At 42.8% G+C, this 17,354-nt stretch overlaps 1 protein-coding gene across 1 annotated transcript in view; it reads left to right on the plus strand.

The window, feature by feature from the left end:
* The window catches only part of ADAMTS19 (ADAM metallopeptidase with thrombospondin type 1 motif 19), a 366,657-nt gene that overhangs the window by 120,500 nt on the left and 228,803 nt on the right, over positions 1 to 17,354 (plus strand). Inside the window, exon 7 of the mRNA XM_040415985.1 lies at positions 5,754 to 5,797. Within this exon, the coding sequence (XP_040271919.1) occupies positions 5,754 to 5,797 (44 nt within the window). The remainder of the gene's footprint in view (positions 1 to 5,753; positions 5,798 to 17,354) is intronic.

The following is a 17,354-nucleotide window of genomic DNA, read 5'->3' on the forward strand; positions in this document are numbered from 1 at the left end:
TTTAAATGTCGATGGATAGTTCACGCTGACACTGATGCTCCCTGAGCCCGCAGGACAGCTTGAATATATTTGGAACTTGTTTGGGGCTGCTTATCCACCATCCAGACTATCCTGCATTGACACCTTTCATCAATTTTTCTCTTCCGTTCACTCCCAGGGAGATTAGCTACAGTGCCATGGATTGCAAACTGCTTGATAATGTTGTGCACTGTGGACAAAGGCAAATCTAGATCTCTGGAGATGGACTTATAACCTTGGGAGTTCTCTTCTCTTCTTTCTGTTGTCCATGCTTAGTATGGCACTCACAGACACACAATGCAGTGAACTAAGCGAAGTTCTCTCCTTTTTATCTGCTTTCATGTGTAATTTTTATATTGCCCACACCTGTTACTTGCTCCAGGTGAGTTTAAAGGAGCATCAGATGCTTGAAACAATCTTATTTATCCACAATTTTGAAAGGGTGCTGTCACAGTCGTTACCTCTGGCTGTGACCTTCTGTCCTTGCTCGTTCGGCGCTCCTCGCTGAAGTTTCGTTTCTGTGTGTCATTTGTGGTTCTTTATGGGTTAACTCCCCTGTGTGCCTATTAGGAGTTAATACTCTCTGTCTGCTCCATGGGTGTGGCCTCTCTGCTGCACCCATGGAACCTGTATATAAGGCTGAGGTTTCCTCAGTTCTGTGTCAGCTCTCCTGGTGTGTGTTGTCTTGTCCTGTTCTGCTCCTGGTTTGTACTCTCTGTCCCATGCTGCTGACCCATGGGATCCGTGTCTGTCTGTGCTCTGTGGGTTTCCCTACTTGTTCATTGACGTCCTCTCTCCCGTCCTCTTTCCTGTGTTTTGTTATCTGTTCTGCCAGTTACGTTTGTTACCTAGTATGTATTCATATGTTTCTGTTTAGCAAGCCCTTGCTGCACCTTTCTTTTCAGCAGAGTGCCATGCGCAAGGCCATGCAGTTTACTACTGGTGGAGCAAGTCCTTCTCTGCTCATTGTCACTCCTGTTTCCTTGCTATGTATTCCTGCTTATGTTTTAGTTGCCCTGTTTGTATTTGCCTGTCTATGTTATGTATGCCTATGTGCCGTCGGAACCTTCTGGTACCTGTTGTCCATTCGTTCCTGCTGTCACTGTCTAGTTCACGCTCCAGAGTGGACCCTGGCCACTTCCTGCTGCAAAGCCTAACCCTACCATCTGGGGCCCTAGTGAATACCAGGAGTTGCTTAGTCACGCCCCTCTGGAGTATTACTAGAGTATTACTCCCACTGTGCTGATGGTACATAGAGCTCATGTTTTGTCTGTGCTGCCTTCCCTGGTTTTTGTTTGTGCAATAAACTCTTGTGTGTCTGTACCTGATTTCCGTTTGTTTATTGCTTGATGACGCGGTGGTCTCTCCTGGGACCTCCAACTCGTGACAGAATGAACAAGTGAACTTTCACAGAGTTTTTTTTGTTCTGTTTTCTGCTTATCTGTGGTGTGTGTGCATTCTGTATTTCCCTCTTTATGCTGCCTTTAGGTATCGGATTTGGTTGCCTTGGTGTACTGGCTGCGGTGTTTTCCGTGTATGCTGGTTGCCAGGGGCGACGTCCGGTGTAGCCTTTTAGCTTGCAGTTCTGCCTACGGCCGTGTTTTCCTTTATCGGCGCAGGTATCTGTTCCTGGTCCCAAGCCTCTGGAAGGGGGTGTCAGCATGTTTGACCAATCAGTTCTTGGCACACATGCCATTCTCCGGAGGGAGAGTGGAGGGGGAGGTGTTAGCAAACTGCAGTTCACCGTGACTTTTGTGGCCGTGTAGGCTGGCGGCATTCCCCTTGGCGTGCAGAGTGCTATGGGCAAGGCCACGCAGTATACCACTGGTGGAGCTAGTCCTTCTCTGCTCATTGCCACTCCTGTTGCGTTTTTCGTATAGGCTGGTTGCTAGGGGCTGCGGTCGTCTTATGTGTTCTGCTTGTGTACCTCTGTAGCCCTTTGATTCCGATTTTCTTTGTTTTCCAGTCTGGTTCCTGCTCCTGGTCCCAATCCTCCGGAAGGGGGTGTCTGCATGTCTGGCCAATCAGTTCTTGGTAGACATGTCATTCTCCGGAGGGAGAGTGGAGGGGGAGGTAACTTCTTGGTGCGGTTCACTTGACGTGTATGCCGTGTTGGCTTGCTATCTTCCCCTGGCGTACTGGCTGCGGACCCTCCGTGTAGGCTGGTTTTCAGTGGTTTGGCTGGTTGAGGTCGTCGTGTGTGTTCCTGCCCTTGTACCTCGTCGCCCCTTTGATTTCTGTCCCCTTGCCTGGTTCTGTTTGGGTTGTTGCCCCACTTCTTCCCCTTTCTGTTTGGGAGGAGAGGGGGGGGGCTTTGAGGGGTGGGAGTGTCACAGTCGTTACCTCTGGCTGTGACCTTCCGTCCTTGCTCGTTCGGCGCTCCTCGCTGAAGTTTCGTTTCTGTGTTTTATTTGTGGTTCTTTATGGGTTAACTCCCCTGTGTGCCTATTAGGAGTTAATCCTCTCTGTCTGCTCCATGGGTGTGGTCTCTCTGCTGCACCCATGGAACCTGTATATAAGGCTGAGGTTTCCTCAGTTCTGTGTCAGCTCTCCTGATGTGTGTTGTCTTGTCCTGTTCTGCTCCTGGTTTGTACTCTCTGTCCCATGCTGCTGACCCATGGGATCCGTGTCTGTCTGTCTGTGCTCTGTGGGTTTCCCTACTTGTTCATTGACGTCCTCTCTCCCGTCCTCTTTCCTGTGTTTTGTTATCTGTTCTGCCAGTTACGTTTGTTACCTAGTATGTATTCATATGTTTCTGTTTAGCAAGCCCTTGCTGAACCTTTCTTTGCAGCAGAATGCCATGCGCAAGGCCATGCAGTTTACTACTGGTGGAGCAAGTCCTTCTCTGCTCATTGTCACTCCTGTTTCCTTGCTATGTATTCCTGCTTATGTTTTAGTTGCCCTGTTTGTATTTGCCTGTCTATGTTATGTATGCCTATGTGCCGTCGGTACCTTCTGGTACCTGTTGTCCATTCGTTCCTGCTGTCACTGTCTAGTTCACGCTCCAGAGTGGACCCTGGCAACTTCCTGCTGCAAAGCCTAACCCTACCATCTGGGGCCCTAGTGAATACCAGGAGTTGCTTAGTCACGCCTCTCTGAGGTATTACTAGACAGTGGCGCAGTGGGGGTTTTCTCCCACTGTGCTGATGGTACATAGAGCTCATGTTTTGTCTGTGTGGCCTTCCCTGGTTTTTGTTTGTGCAATAAACTCTTGTGTATCTGTACCTGATTTCCGTTTGTTTATTGCTTGACGACGCGGTGGTCTCTCCTGGGACCTCCAACTCGTGACAGGTGCCAATAATTTTGTCCAGCTCATTTTTGGACTTTGTTGTGACATTATGTCCAATTTGCTTTTTTTCCTCCCTTTTTTGGTTTTGTTCCAATACACACAAAGGGAATACACATGTGTATAGCAAATCATGTTACTGCAATACTTTTCTGTGAGAAATACTTCATTTTCTTGAAAAATTTCAGGGGTGCCAACATTTACGGCCATGACTGTATATGCAGATAAAGTGCTCCAATATATTAGCGATTGCGCAAATCGGCAATTAGTATTGACTATATTTTTGCGAAATACGTGCAACTTCACATTTTAGCAGGTCTGACTACATATTAATGAATGGTGCACTAAGTATTGTTGTGACATCACAGCACTGTCTGTAGCATGTATGTATGGACAGCAGAGAAACAATAATTCCTATCACACTACCTAACACCCTACACTGGAACCTATCAGCTACACTATATCACTATCTAACCTACACTGACTATCTTCCACTAACTATCTGTGTTATATATACATGTATAAGCTAACTAACTATCTAATGTAATTAAACAGTAAAACACAGAGCATAGCAATGACACTTCTCTCAGAACTGCAAAAAACTGCAGAAAATGGCTGCTGGGGAGGTTCTTATATAGTAAGGGATAGGCAGCTTTCCTATTGTTTGCTAGGAATGTTGCTAAGCACAGACAAAGACATTACAGCCTTCTCATTGGCCCACAAGCAAGAACGGAGGTAACTGATGAAAAAAAAATCTAGAATATTCGAGAATACAAATATATAGCACTATATTCTAAATCTTTGTGAATTCTCAAAGTGGCGATATTCTTGATTAAAATTCTCGATTCGAATATTCGCGTTCAACACTATTCGTGGGATTCGATTAGCTCATCTCTATCTATAATCAATGAAAATAAAAATAAATTCTCTGGATATAAAAGGATATTTCTTTTATTTGATTTTTATATTTTGTGGACAAAATAGTTATATTAGGATTATATTGTGCTTCCTTCCTTTTGGATTCAACTATATTGTACATTGATCTGGATGTGTTCCTGTCTCCCTCCGGTATAGACAGTCCACTGTTCCTCACTGAGCTAGACAGAAATACATTCAACTGATCTCTGTGTCTTTATTTTTATTTTTGATCATAATTATTACATTTCTTATTTCATACTATTTAATTTTGGGATAATTTTAATTATATTTGTATATATATCTAGATACAATAAAAATCTTTTTTCGGTACAATTCCTGATGATTGAGTGCTTGCTAATACGTTTGAAACATCATCCTATATTTCCAGACTGTGGGGCAGTCAGATAGCAGTGCACCTGTGTATATCCAGAAACTAAAACAGGAGAGCCACTACGACTTTGTTTTTCAATTGAAAAAAATAGTTTTTAGCTCAAAATAAGCAAAATGCAATTATAAAAATGCACAAAATCCAATTATAAAAAAATTGAAAGTTGTGAAAGTACTTTACATACTTTAACATATATATTTGAAAATTGCTTAATTTTCACTAATGCATGACTGTCATGTTGCTATGTATTATTGTGTTGGCTGCTTATTACTGAATTGTCATTGGTTTAGGGTACTAGTTTAAGGTATACTTATATCCCTTGCCTGAAGTTAATCATTTGCACTAAAATAGACATTTACACTATGAAAGCTATGTTTAAAGTGGTTGGGCAGAGTTTTTTTTTTTTATTCCCCTCCCACCCAGCAGTACCTGTACTTACCTGCTTTCTGCCACTCTGTATAGCTTCGTAGCTTCCAGGCTCACTTCACTTGACTTCCTATTCCTGGTATCATGTGGTCTGCTGTATCTTAGAACTGACCTCAGCAGTGACATGTTCACAAGTGGCACGTCATTGCTCGGTTATGTGCTGTTTGGGGATACGTCACCACCAAGGACAGTCATTGGATGCAGAGGTGCATGTGACCACATCTGTGTGGAAGTTGACAGAAAGTGATCAGAAGTTCAGAAGTTTGAATCTGGCCAAGGGCAACATCTGCATGGAGTTTGTATGTTCTCCCTGTGCTTGGTACTATGGTTTCCTCCTGCACTCCAAAAACATACTGATAGGGGATTTAGATTGTGAGCTCCACTGGGACAATGCATGATCACACTGACTGTAAGATGCTGTGGTATAACTGCAGTATATTTGGAATTGTGGTGTAAGGGCTGCTTTAAGTGTAAATTGTAATACTCAAACAGGATGCCTATTTCTCATTCTCAATACCAAGGCTTCTCACAGTATTAGATAAAGTTTGCAATACCTATTTGCTAATCTAAATCTTTCCTTTTCTGTGGTCTTGGTTACCATAAGGGATTCTTGTTTCTACCAACTGAGGCATATTAAATCTGTGCAAATTGGTCACATAATTATTACTAGTCTGACAGAGTTGATTGTGATTAATGTGTAGCTCTTTCTCCTCCTAGGATGGATTTCTGTGTCCATAAAGATGAACCATGTGATACAGTGGGTGAGTAAAATGTAACCTATTTCTTGAGCATACAGATTTAGCAGAGCACAGTTAAATGGCAGATTCAGATTTGCTATATTCATATTTTAATGTATAACTGAGAAGCACCTAGTACATAAAGTTTAATTTTTTAATTTTTGTCTTTTAATATATATTCAGAATTTTTGTATACTAAAATGTTCTTGTATCTAATGGTATATAGTCTGTAGTAATGTCATACCCCCTACCCTCTTTTGGACCACTATATGTCATATGTAAATTATTTCCTAGTCTTCTTTATTGGTTGGTTTCTTGGAGTTTCTAATGATTCTGCTCTTCATGTGAAAAAAAATCTTCTTGGCGTGCACTGACGTCTTGAAGCGCTTGAACTGGGCTTGTACTTATATATAGCAGCTAATCTGAACACACTGAGCTGCAGTATAAGGGAGAGACAGAGCAGCAGCCAGAGCCACTGACGAGACAGAAGTGAGTTCCAGGTGCCTTAGGGTACGACCACACGGCACTGTCGTGGGGGGTTCAGGGCGACAGCCTTGCTGCCGTCGAGTACTGCACAGCCATTAGCAATGCAGGTTGGCTATACAAGGCAGTTTTCATTAGTTAAATAAGAGGCAGCTACAGCCTAATTGGCTTTGCAGTACTCGACTGAAGCATGGCCGCGCCCCAAATGCCCCATGACCGCGGCGTGTGTCCTTAGAATAGAGCTTTGACTACCATGCAACTTAGTAGCAGTTTCTGATCATAGCTGCATTCTATTAGAACTGAGACGGAGAGCAGCCAAGCAGTGAAGTCTAGAGAAAATAATGAGGTTTTTGAGGTGAGGTGAGCTTTTTCTGCTTCCCTATTGACTTCTATTGAATCTATAATGAAATCTGCTTCTAAGAAGTAGCATGTCACATAAATAAGCTACTGTAAAAGACCAACTTTTTTACAAAGTGCACAAGGTGAAATTTCTTTACATTAAAGAGTCACTGTACGTTCACACAATTTCATTTCATTTAATAGAGAAAGGCGTAACTAGCAAATTTCTAAATAACTTCATTTAAAAATCATGACCACTCGTGGGTCTCACTTCCACCTAATTTGCAGAGACTCAGAATATGACTGAGAGGAATTGAGGGCATGTCAGAGCTAGCTCAGATTGTGAGCCTGATAAAACAACTGTTTCTACATAATTTCTGAACATCACAGGAGCCGCCTGACTTTCTGTATGTGGAGTTTATCCCTCCTTATCAGCTTTCTAAGCACCCTAGAAGAAAACAAACATAATGGGAAAGGAAGTGCAGTCACTGCATACAGTACTGGCACCCACTTCTCCTGAGAGAAATGCATCTAGCTGTGGGCTGAAACAGGGAATAATATGGCTGAAAGAGACTTCAATGAAGCAAAAAAAAAAAAAAAACACCAGTTCCTTCACAGTTATGATTTTACAAAGAAGCACACCCATGCAAACTTGTTTGAAAACTCAGATATGCTTTAAGTCAATGGCTTTGCAGCACTAGGGTCCTAGATTTAAATACCAAGGACTATATATATATATATATATATATATACACATGGAGTTTGTATGGTCTCCCTATGTTTGCATGAGTTTCCACTGGGTACACTGATTTCCTCCCACATTGTGTACTGATAGGTTAGAATATTTCTGGGAATATAGATTGTGAGCCTTGTTGAGGAGAAGAGCTGACATGAATAGCATTAGTCTGTACAGGGCTGCACAATATACTGGCACTATATGAGCAAAATAAATACTAAAATAGACCTACATAACAATACATACATTGCCTAGCCTACAATAGTCATCACATATATTAAATGGGCTCCATAATTGAAATAGTACCCACCCAGAGGTCCCCTCACAGCCTCTCAACTAGAAAAGCTAATTCTATCTGCTTTGTTTAAGGGCTTTTTTTTCTGAATGAGCTAGTTAAAGATGTGGGCCTGGCTTAGCTATTTTTTTCTCTCATTTTTTTATATAAGTATTTTTAAAAGACTGATAGATAACTGGAAGGATATACTGTAATTGTGAAACACTCAGCTTTCTTTTTTAGTCATTTCGGAAAAGAAAGTTGAATTGCACATGTTTATCAAGTGTAGATTTCTCTTTATTTGTTTGAAAAAATTGCAAAACAGTTGGGCTTGTTAGAATTAAGAATGAGCCAATCTATTCTACCATTTCTGAATTCTTCAAAAGTTTTCAAAAAAGAAAAATCAGATTCTACATACAAGTTTTTTTGGAACTGATTTTGGACAAACCAGAGAGAACTGGAATGTCTCAAGATAAAATTGCTTTGCTTAGCTGACTAGTAGGGATGAGCGAATCGACTTCAGATGGAACATCCGAAGTTGATTCGCATAATACTTCATTTGAATACTGTACTGAGCGAGTACCCCCTTCAGTATTAGAATGTATTGGCTCCTATAAGCTGAAGTTATTACTTCGTGAAGCCTCGCAAGACTTCGCATAATAACTTCATAAATCAATTTCTACTTATGAAGTTATTATGCGAAGTCTGGTGAGACTTAGCAATGTAATAACTTCGGCTCATAGGAGCCAATACATTTCAATACTGTACGGAGCGCTCTATTCTAAACTCATGTTTATTTCATGAGGCTTTTTTAAAAAAAATAGAGTCTTAGGAACCTAGAAAATGTTATATACCAATTTTAGGCTAATTGGAGAATATCTTATTAGTCTAGAATTAGTTTGGGTTTGAATTGACTAGTTGGACCTGAAACAAATTTGAAATTTTCTCTTCTCTAGTTAATATCCAATTTTGATATATTGATATAATTGATTTGCTCATCTCTAGTATGTATATTTATACATTTTTTTAAAATAATTTAAAAAGCCACCTCCACATGCTGTATGGTAGGTAGCCACTAGCGCCATCACTAACCGTTATAACACATACATCCCGTATATCAAAATGACTGTTATGGAATGGTAACACTAAATTAAATTAAGTATTTTAGTTGCACAATGTGTTGTTAAAAAAAAAAGAGAAAATGTGAAAAAAACAGACTATCACCCTCCCCTTTTTTACATTTTCCGCGTTATAAAAAAATACTGAAATAAAGCTCCATGTATCACCGTAAAAAGGTACAAAGCTTATTTACATAAACAAACAAAAAAAGTAACGGCTTTCAAAGACACATGTGAAAAAATAAAATAAATAGAAATGGAGCCCCGTTAGGACTTAGGAAAGGGGATATATTATCTAGTCTTAAACTGGTTAATGCAACTGTCTAGGATTACAAAAAGATGACTTCTTTTCTCCAAAAACATCACCACACCGGTCGATGAGTTGTGTCTGGTATTGCAGCTGAGCTCCATTGAAGCCGCCATATTTTTCTAATCCTGGACAACCCCTTTAAAGGTGTTCTCCATATCCATAATGATATTTTTTTCTACCCTATTACTGCATATTTTTGTCATATAAACCCAGCATGCTTTTCTCTGTAATGTTTCATAGGACTTATGCACATGTAAGTGTTTTTGCCAGTGATTTCTATCAGTGATTGTGAGCCAAAACCCGGTGTGGCTCTAAACACAGAACAAGTGCAGATCTTTCCCTTATACAGGCTCGGACTGGCCCACCAGGGAGCCGGTGAATCCCTCGGTGGGCCCTGATCTATTTAGTAAAGGAGTCTTTATGAGAGCTTCTCTCTGCGCAAGGAAGCGCTACCACTGCATTCCCCTGCCCCGCCCCCTCTTAGTAACATAGTATATAAGGCCGAATAAAGACATTTGTCCATCCAGTTCGGCCTGTTATCCTGCAAGTTGATCCAGAGGAAGGCAAAAAAAACCTGTGAGGTAGAAGCCAATTTTCCTCACTTTAGGGAAATAAAAAATTCCTTCCCGACTCCAATCAGGCAATCAGAATAACTCCCTGGATCAACGACCCCTCTCTAGTAGCTATAGCCTGTAATATTATTACGCTCCAGAAATACATCCAGACCCCTCTTGAATTCCTTTATTGTACTCACCATCACCACCTCCTCAGGCAGAGAGTTCCATAGTCTCACTACTCTTGCATGAGTTCCCATAAGTATCAGCAATGTGGTATACAATCTCAATTACTCTGTCAGGGAAAGAAAGTGGCAGTATGACATTACAACTTGCCACTTGCATACTGTGTAGTTGCAGCAATAAGGCACATCCTCTCCAGTCATGGTCTCCACTGACCTGACCACGCCTCCCATCCTGTTAGCTCTCAGCCTATCTCTGCTGGACAGCTTTTACACATTCCCTGCTGTCTGCCCGCCTACATCCTGGAGCTATCTGGCTCTGCAGAGCTGGGTTGTGTGCAGCAAGTGATGGAGGCATCTGTGTGCTACAGTCTGAAAGGCAGGCATACACTTGCACTTAGTGTGCACTTCTCTCTCACTGACAGTGACACAGTGTGGAGGAGACTGAGAAAATAAGAAACCTATCAGGCTGCAAGCAAGAGGAGAAAGTGTGAGTATTTCCCCACGCCAGTCCTCAAAGAAAACTAGGTATTTACTGTAAAAAAAAACTTTAATTTTCAATTTAAAAACTTTGTGACTCTCTCAATGAACTACAGCTCCCAGCATGTTCTGGCAGCTGCAGACCTTTAGGACCTGCTGGTAATTTAGTTTACCTTAAAGGGATTGTCCGGGCTTTTTCTATTGATAACTTATTCTCAGGATAGGTCATCAATATCAGATCGGTGGGGGTCCGACACCCGGCAACCCCAGCAATCAGCTATATAAAGAGACGGCGCATGCAGTGTGCACGTGCCGTCTCCCTTCTCTATGTGTTTGGGACAGCAGCAGCGGACAGGAGAAGAAAAGGGAGACGGCACGTGCTCACTGCACGTGCAATCTCCCCGTACAGTTGATCAGGCCAACACCCAGCACAACCACCGATCTGAAAACAGTGGTAACGAATCGCAATTTTTCCTAAAATGGTGACTACAATGGCGGCTACACGTGTGAGGACATGGGGCAAGGAACTCTGGGAAGGCGGGCTGACCCAAAATGCCATGCATGCAGCCAATCAGCAGCCAGCCAGCCCTGTGATGTCACATCCCTATAAATACAGCGGCCATCTTAGAGTCAGACATTTTTAAGCATTCTGAGTGCAGGGATAGACGTGAGAAGGCGCTAGGGACAGCAATTGGAAAAACCTTATAGTGAAAAAAAAAAATGAAAAAAAAAAAGATTTAGAAGTGCAGGGAAAGGATAGGGAGGAATCATTTCACAGCAACTTAGTGCAGGGAGAGATGTCAGAAAGCCCTAGGAACAGTGCCATAAAAGCGATTTACAAGTACAGGGAAAGGATAGGGAGGAATCATTTCACAGCATCTTAGTGCAGGGAGAGACGTCAGAAGGCGCTAGGGACAGTGCTAGAAAAGCGATTTACAAGTGCAGGGAAAGATTATTTGGGGATTCAAATAGCCATTATACAGCTCTGTCATTCCAGCAATTTGTTCTTGTGGTGCAATTGCTATGTTGGAAAGCCTTTAGTAGCTTATACATTTTCAAACAAGAAAAATATATTCTCAGTTCACGTCGGCGGTTATATGTGTTGAAAGCGTAGAGAAAGAAAAAAATATACGCACTTCACTGGTGTACATATTTGTGGCAAAAGCGTTTAGTTGTCTATTTCATTCTAGAAAGAAAAAAATATCCGCACTTCACTGGTGCAGTTATTTGTGGCAAAAAGGTTTAGTGCCCTATTTCAGTATAGAAAGAAAACTATATATGCACTTCACTGGTGAACTTATTTGTGGCAAAAGGGTTTAGTGGCCTATTTCATTTAGAAATAAAAAAAATATACGCACTTCACTGATGCACTTATTTGTGGCAAAAGCGTTCAGTGGCCTATTTCAGTACAGAAAGAAAAATATATACGCACTTCACTGGTGCATTTATTTCTGCTGAAAGCGTTTACTGGCCTATTTCAGTACAAAATGAATAATATATTCTCAGTTCACGTCGGCGGTTATATGTGTTAAAAGCATGGCTGGGAGTCAGCAGGGTGGCAGCAGTAGGAGGTCGGGAGCCAAACGTGCCCGGGTAGACCACCTGCTTCGCAGCAGCCTACCTGCCTGGGAAGCAGTGGTGCAGGGGTTCACGGAAGTAGCGGAGGTAGCAGTCAGTCAGTGCAGAGGTTATATGTGTTATTTTGTATTTCAATACAAAAAGAAAAATATATTCTCCGGTCACTTCGGCGGTTATTTGTGTTGAAAGTGTTTAGTGGCCTATTTCAGTACAAAAAGAAAAATACTTTCTCAGTTCACATCAGCGGCGGTTATATGTCTTGAAAGCGTTTAGTGGCCTATTTCAGTACAAAAATGAAAAAAATATACATACTTCACTGGTGCATTTATTTCTGCTAAAAGCGTTTACGGCCTTTTTCAATACAGAAAGAAAAATATATATGCATTTCACTTCTGCAGTTATTATTTCAGTACAAAAACAAAATATATTCACCATTCAGCTCTGCAGTAATATTTGTGGTAAAATCTTTATTGACGTATCTTGGTGGAAAAACAAATTTTATTCAGCGTTCAGCGCTGCGGTTATATCCAGTAAAATCTTTATTGAAGTATATGTGGTAAAATCTCATTGATGTCTCCATGATAAATCTGTGGCTTCTACACACTTTCAAAATAATCCTTCAGCAGAGCGAATAGATGCCAGATGCCCGGGATGCTCCATGACCTTCCCAGGAGCTGCTGTCGGGAGCAGCGGTTCATTTCTGAGACGTCCGTATAGTGCGGGTGAAATCCGAAGACCCTCTCCATCTCCGTGCTCCATTATATGCAGTAAATTCTTTATTGACGTATTTCAGTGGAAAAACTAATTATATTCAGCGTTCAGTGCTGTAGTAACAGATGTAGTAGAGTTAACACACATGCTTTATGAGACATGTTACCTAACTAATTGCGTTAAGCAAACACCTTCAATTGCTTTTCAATGGCTTTTGTTTCAAGATAACGCGATGCGTTAAGAAATTTGAGTTAAGAGTTTGTGTGCTAACCCTGCTACATCTGTATATGTGGTAAATTCTTTATTGACATATTTTGGTGGAAAAACTCATTTTATTCAGCGTTCAGTGTTGCAGTTATATGCGGTAAAATCTTTTGTGACTTATTTAGGTGGAAAAACAAATTGTATTCAGCGTTCAGCGCTGCAGTCGGTGGCCTCCTCATACTGCCGCCACCTCCAGACTCTCATTGTGCCACTGGGTAGCCTACTCATGCTGCTGCCACCTCCAGACTCTGTCATTGTGCCACTCTGTGGCCTACTCATGCTGCTGTCACCTCCAGACTTGGTCATTGTGCCACTCTGTGGCTTCCACATGCTGCTGCCACCTCCAGACTCTCATTGTGCCACTGGGTAGCCTACTCATGCTGCTGCCACCTCCAGACTCTGTCATTGTGCCACTCTGTGGCCTACTCATGCTGCTGCCACCTCCATACTCTGTCGTAGTGCCACTCTGTGGCCTACTCATGCTGCTGCCACCTCCAGACTTGGTCATTGTGCCACTCTGTGGCCTACTCATGCTGCCGCCACCTGCAGCCTCGGTCATTGTGCCACTCGGTGGCCTTCTCCTAATTCTGTTGCTTCTGCTGCCATCACCTACAGACTTGGTCATTGTGCCACTCTGTGGCCTACTCATGCTGCCGCCACCTGCAGCCTCGGTCATTGTGCCACTCGGTGGCCTCCTCATACTGCTTCCACCTCCAGACCCTGTCATTGGGCCACTCTGTGGGCTCCTCATGCTGCTTCCACCACACCACTATGTCATAGGTCCACTCTGTGGGCTTCTCATGCTGTTCCCACCCTTCCCCACTTCATGACTGGTCCACTATTTTGGCTTTCGGCCTGGCTGACATCATCATTTATTTGACACTTCTTCTGATCTGTCAGAAGGAAGGAAAAATGAGACGCACATCGAATCCTGTCTGTGTAGCTGCTTTAAGGCCTTTATGGTCCCATCAAAATTTGCTTATGATTTGGTAGCCAAAAGCAGGAGTGGGTAGAAAATACAGAAGGCATGCAAATATTCGGTTCATCTCTGTTTTAGATCCACTCCTGTTTTTTTTTGCATTTGCAATACTGATGGATTACTGACCAAATGCTGACCGAGTGAAGGCAAATGCTCAACGGACAGGATCCGTTTTTTGAGGGGTCATGGTTGTGACTGATCAGAGGAAGGGCAAAATAATCAGTGACGTCAACACAAACTTACTGCTGACACCTTCTCCACTCTGTATGGGGGGGCTCTACTTGTAGAAGCGTTTAATAGAACAGGGTCTGTAGACATCTATATGGAATCAGCTGACGAGGGTGTAAAAGGAGTGCACTTGTTCTTGACACTAACATCTACCTGTAGGAGTTGATACTTGAGTTATTTGGTCAGTTTTCTCTATTGATGACCTATCCTGAGAATAGGTCATCAATAGAAAAAGCCCAGAGAACCCCTTAAATGCAAACCACCGTTGCAATGATGCAGGCATAGCAGTTGTGTCCGCACCATCACTTGCTGGTGCTAGCTATTTCATACTTGGTGTCCCCCATAGAGTCCCCCATAGTGCCAGTGCACAGCCAAGCCAAGATGCAGACACTCTGTGACCAAAAATCTGACGTCCACCATCTATTAGTAAGAAAGTAGATAACCCAAATTAATTTGCAGGAACTTCAGGTTTCTAGCCACACAATGATCACATCTTGTCTCTAAATTTGCTGTGCAGTGGCTACTACATGGAATACTAGCCTTATGGCTAGGATCATTGATCAAAGAATACTGATTCCATACTTCCCAAACTTTTGAAAATCAGAGTAGCGTGTCATGGCACAATTTTTTTAACATTAATCATGCCTCTAAATCTGCCCAATGCCTACACCAAACAAGCCCTATCCAGCCCAGTCCCCTTAGTGCCCCTACATGGTAATTATTCCCTTATTTGCCCCCACAAAGTAGCTATGCCCATACTGTGCCCCTTCACAATAGTTATGCCTCTCAGCAGTGCCCTCCCTTTACTATTAAAAAAAAAACACTACATACTCACCTAAGCATTCACTTATGATCGGAGCAGCTCTTGCGCTCCCAGGAGGCACGATGCTGTCACACATACATTGCGCTGCTGTCCGTTGTATAAGCACAGGATAATTCCTGGCCTGCACCACTCCTCCTACACAGCCCGTCAGCGCTATGCATGTGTGACCACATTGTGCCTGCTGGAAAGTGCTGTCAGTTGAGTTGAATGGTGAAGCATCGAGAAGACCTAAGGACGCAGAGACAGTTGATAGCTGGATATACCTCAGCTACAGATGAGCACATTTTTCAAAAATTCTGTTTGCCGGTTCGTCGAATTTTTGGGGAAAAATTTGGTTCGATCAGAATAAATTCACAGTGAATTACGTTAAAAACTGCTATTTCCTGGCTGCAGAGAGCCAGTGGTGTAGAACACTGTGCCTTGCAGTAACACACATAGGGAGTCTGCTTTGGTAGTGAAATAATACTGTGTGTCCGTATGACATGCAGATGACAGGCGTCGCACTTAGAATCAATGCGCACTTCACCTATTTGGGCAGTCACATGGCCAAAACTGACCAAATAACTCACGTACAGTATGAAGTCAGCCTTACAGGTCAATGTTAGCGCCAAGAAGAAGCGCACTCCTTTTACACTGTCGGCAGCTGATTCCACATAGATGTCTACAGACCCTGTTCTATTACGCTTATACAAGTAGAGCCCCTCCGACAGAGTGGAGAGGGTGTCAGCAGTAAGTTTGTGTTGACGTCACTGATTATTTTGCCCTTCCTCTGATCCGTCAGAACAATAACCCCCAAAAAACGGATCCTGTCTGGGGAGCATCTGCCTTCACTCAGTCTGCATTTGGTCAGTAATCCATCAGTATTGCTAATGCCAAAAAAACAGTGAATCCAAAACAAAGATGACACATGAATAGAATAGTTGCATGTCTTCTGTGTTTTGTACCCACTGGAAAAACAAAGTGCTTCATCAACAAGAATGGATTGACGACCAGTGTCGTGGTGACCACGATGGTAATGAATATGGATCAAGAAATGTATGGGGTTATGGCTGATAACTGCAGGACAGTCTAGCAAACAAACATTCCTTGATGAGCTTGGTTGCTGATAAGTGGATTCTAAAGTGTCTGAAGAAATGCGAGTAAAGACATTGGAATAAATTGTCCACTTCCTCCAACGTAACCTCATCCTTTGATTTATGAATATCATTCCATAAAGTCTTGAAGTCCTCTGGTTGGATGGCATAATAAATGTCCATGCAAGGTTCGACGGGCACAGAGAAAACAAGCCCAGTGGCCGACACTGATCCAGACACATCATATCCGATCCACATCGCTGCTAGCCAAGTAAGGTCCTGAGAACTGATCACCTGCTTACCCAAACAACAGTCAAGTATCTTTGGAACAACGTCCCTATGATAGCAGTGAGTTATTATACAGGAAGAGCAGGAGGCAAGTAAATGTCTTTGGTAACACCTCCAATAGATCGTCCTCTGTGTACGTCCCACAGAACCAACTTGTCCACACAATCCAGTCCTCTGTGCTTGCCTTGGTGAGTGGAGGCTTGGATGAAATCTGTATGAGCACAGCCAGTGGATCTCTGTCCTTTTCTTTGAGTCCAGGTAAACAGGAAGATTTTGCTTTTAGGTTCAGCTGTGAACCCACTTCAATGGCAAGACCCTTCTGCTTCTCGCAGCCATGGGAGCAGAGAGGTGCTTGGAATACTCTTTCAGTTTGGTGTATGAGAAATGATACATCAGTGTCAAGCTGTACAGAGTCCATTGTTTTTGAAGGAGCAAAGCCTGTGTCGGATCAAGAGTTTCCTCCAAGGGGGTGCAATGCGGGATTTTTATTTTAGACAAGCTTCGCAGTGCAGACCGTCGACGCACAGAGGTCAAGCTTCCAGGAGGATACCTGTGAAAATGACTGCTCCTTCGTACCGATGACCTACTTCTGGCCGTTAACACCCCATCGGTTGGTGTTGATCTTTCCCTTTCACTGACTGTAAACAGAGATATTGACAAACAAAAATGTATCAAACTCTGCCGCCATCTTTCTAGGCACCACGTCTCCAGTCCCCTGACTGACATCAAAATTACATAGGGGACTACTCCTGTCCGCTTGGATCATCAAAAAATCGCTGGCCTTTCTCTGTTTGTACAGTCGGTCCAACATATGGAGGGTGGAATTCCAATGGTTGGAAATGTTGCATATCAGCCTATGTTAGGGGATGCCGTTCTGCCGCTGCAGCTCAAGGAGAGTGTGCTTTGCGGTATACGAGTGGCTGAAGTGCATGCAAAGTTTCCTGGCCATTTTTAGGATGTCTTGCAGATGGGTGGAAGATTTCAGGAACCGCTTGACAACCAGATTGAACATGTGTGCCATGCAGGGTGCATGGCTCAGCCCAGTGGCGTACATAGAGAAGTAAGGGCCCCATAGCAAGGATCAAACCAGGCCCCACACAGGACAGAAGGGTTTCCACCTAAACCCCTTTTAATGATATTTGGGCCATTGTTCCACTGCCT

The sequence above is a fragment of the Bufo bufo genome, chromosome 2, assembly GCF_905171765.1.
Source record: "Bufo bufo chromosome 2, aBufBuf1.1, whole genome shotgun sequence".
In the NCBI taxonomy this organism is placed as follows: domain Eukaryota; kingdom Metazoa; phylum Chordata; class Amphibia; order Anura; family Bufonidae; genus Bufo; species Bufo bufo.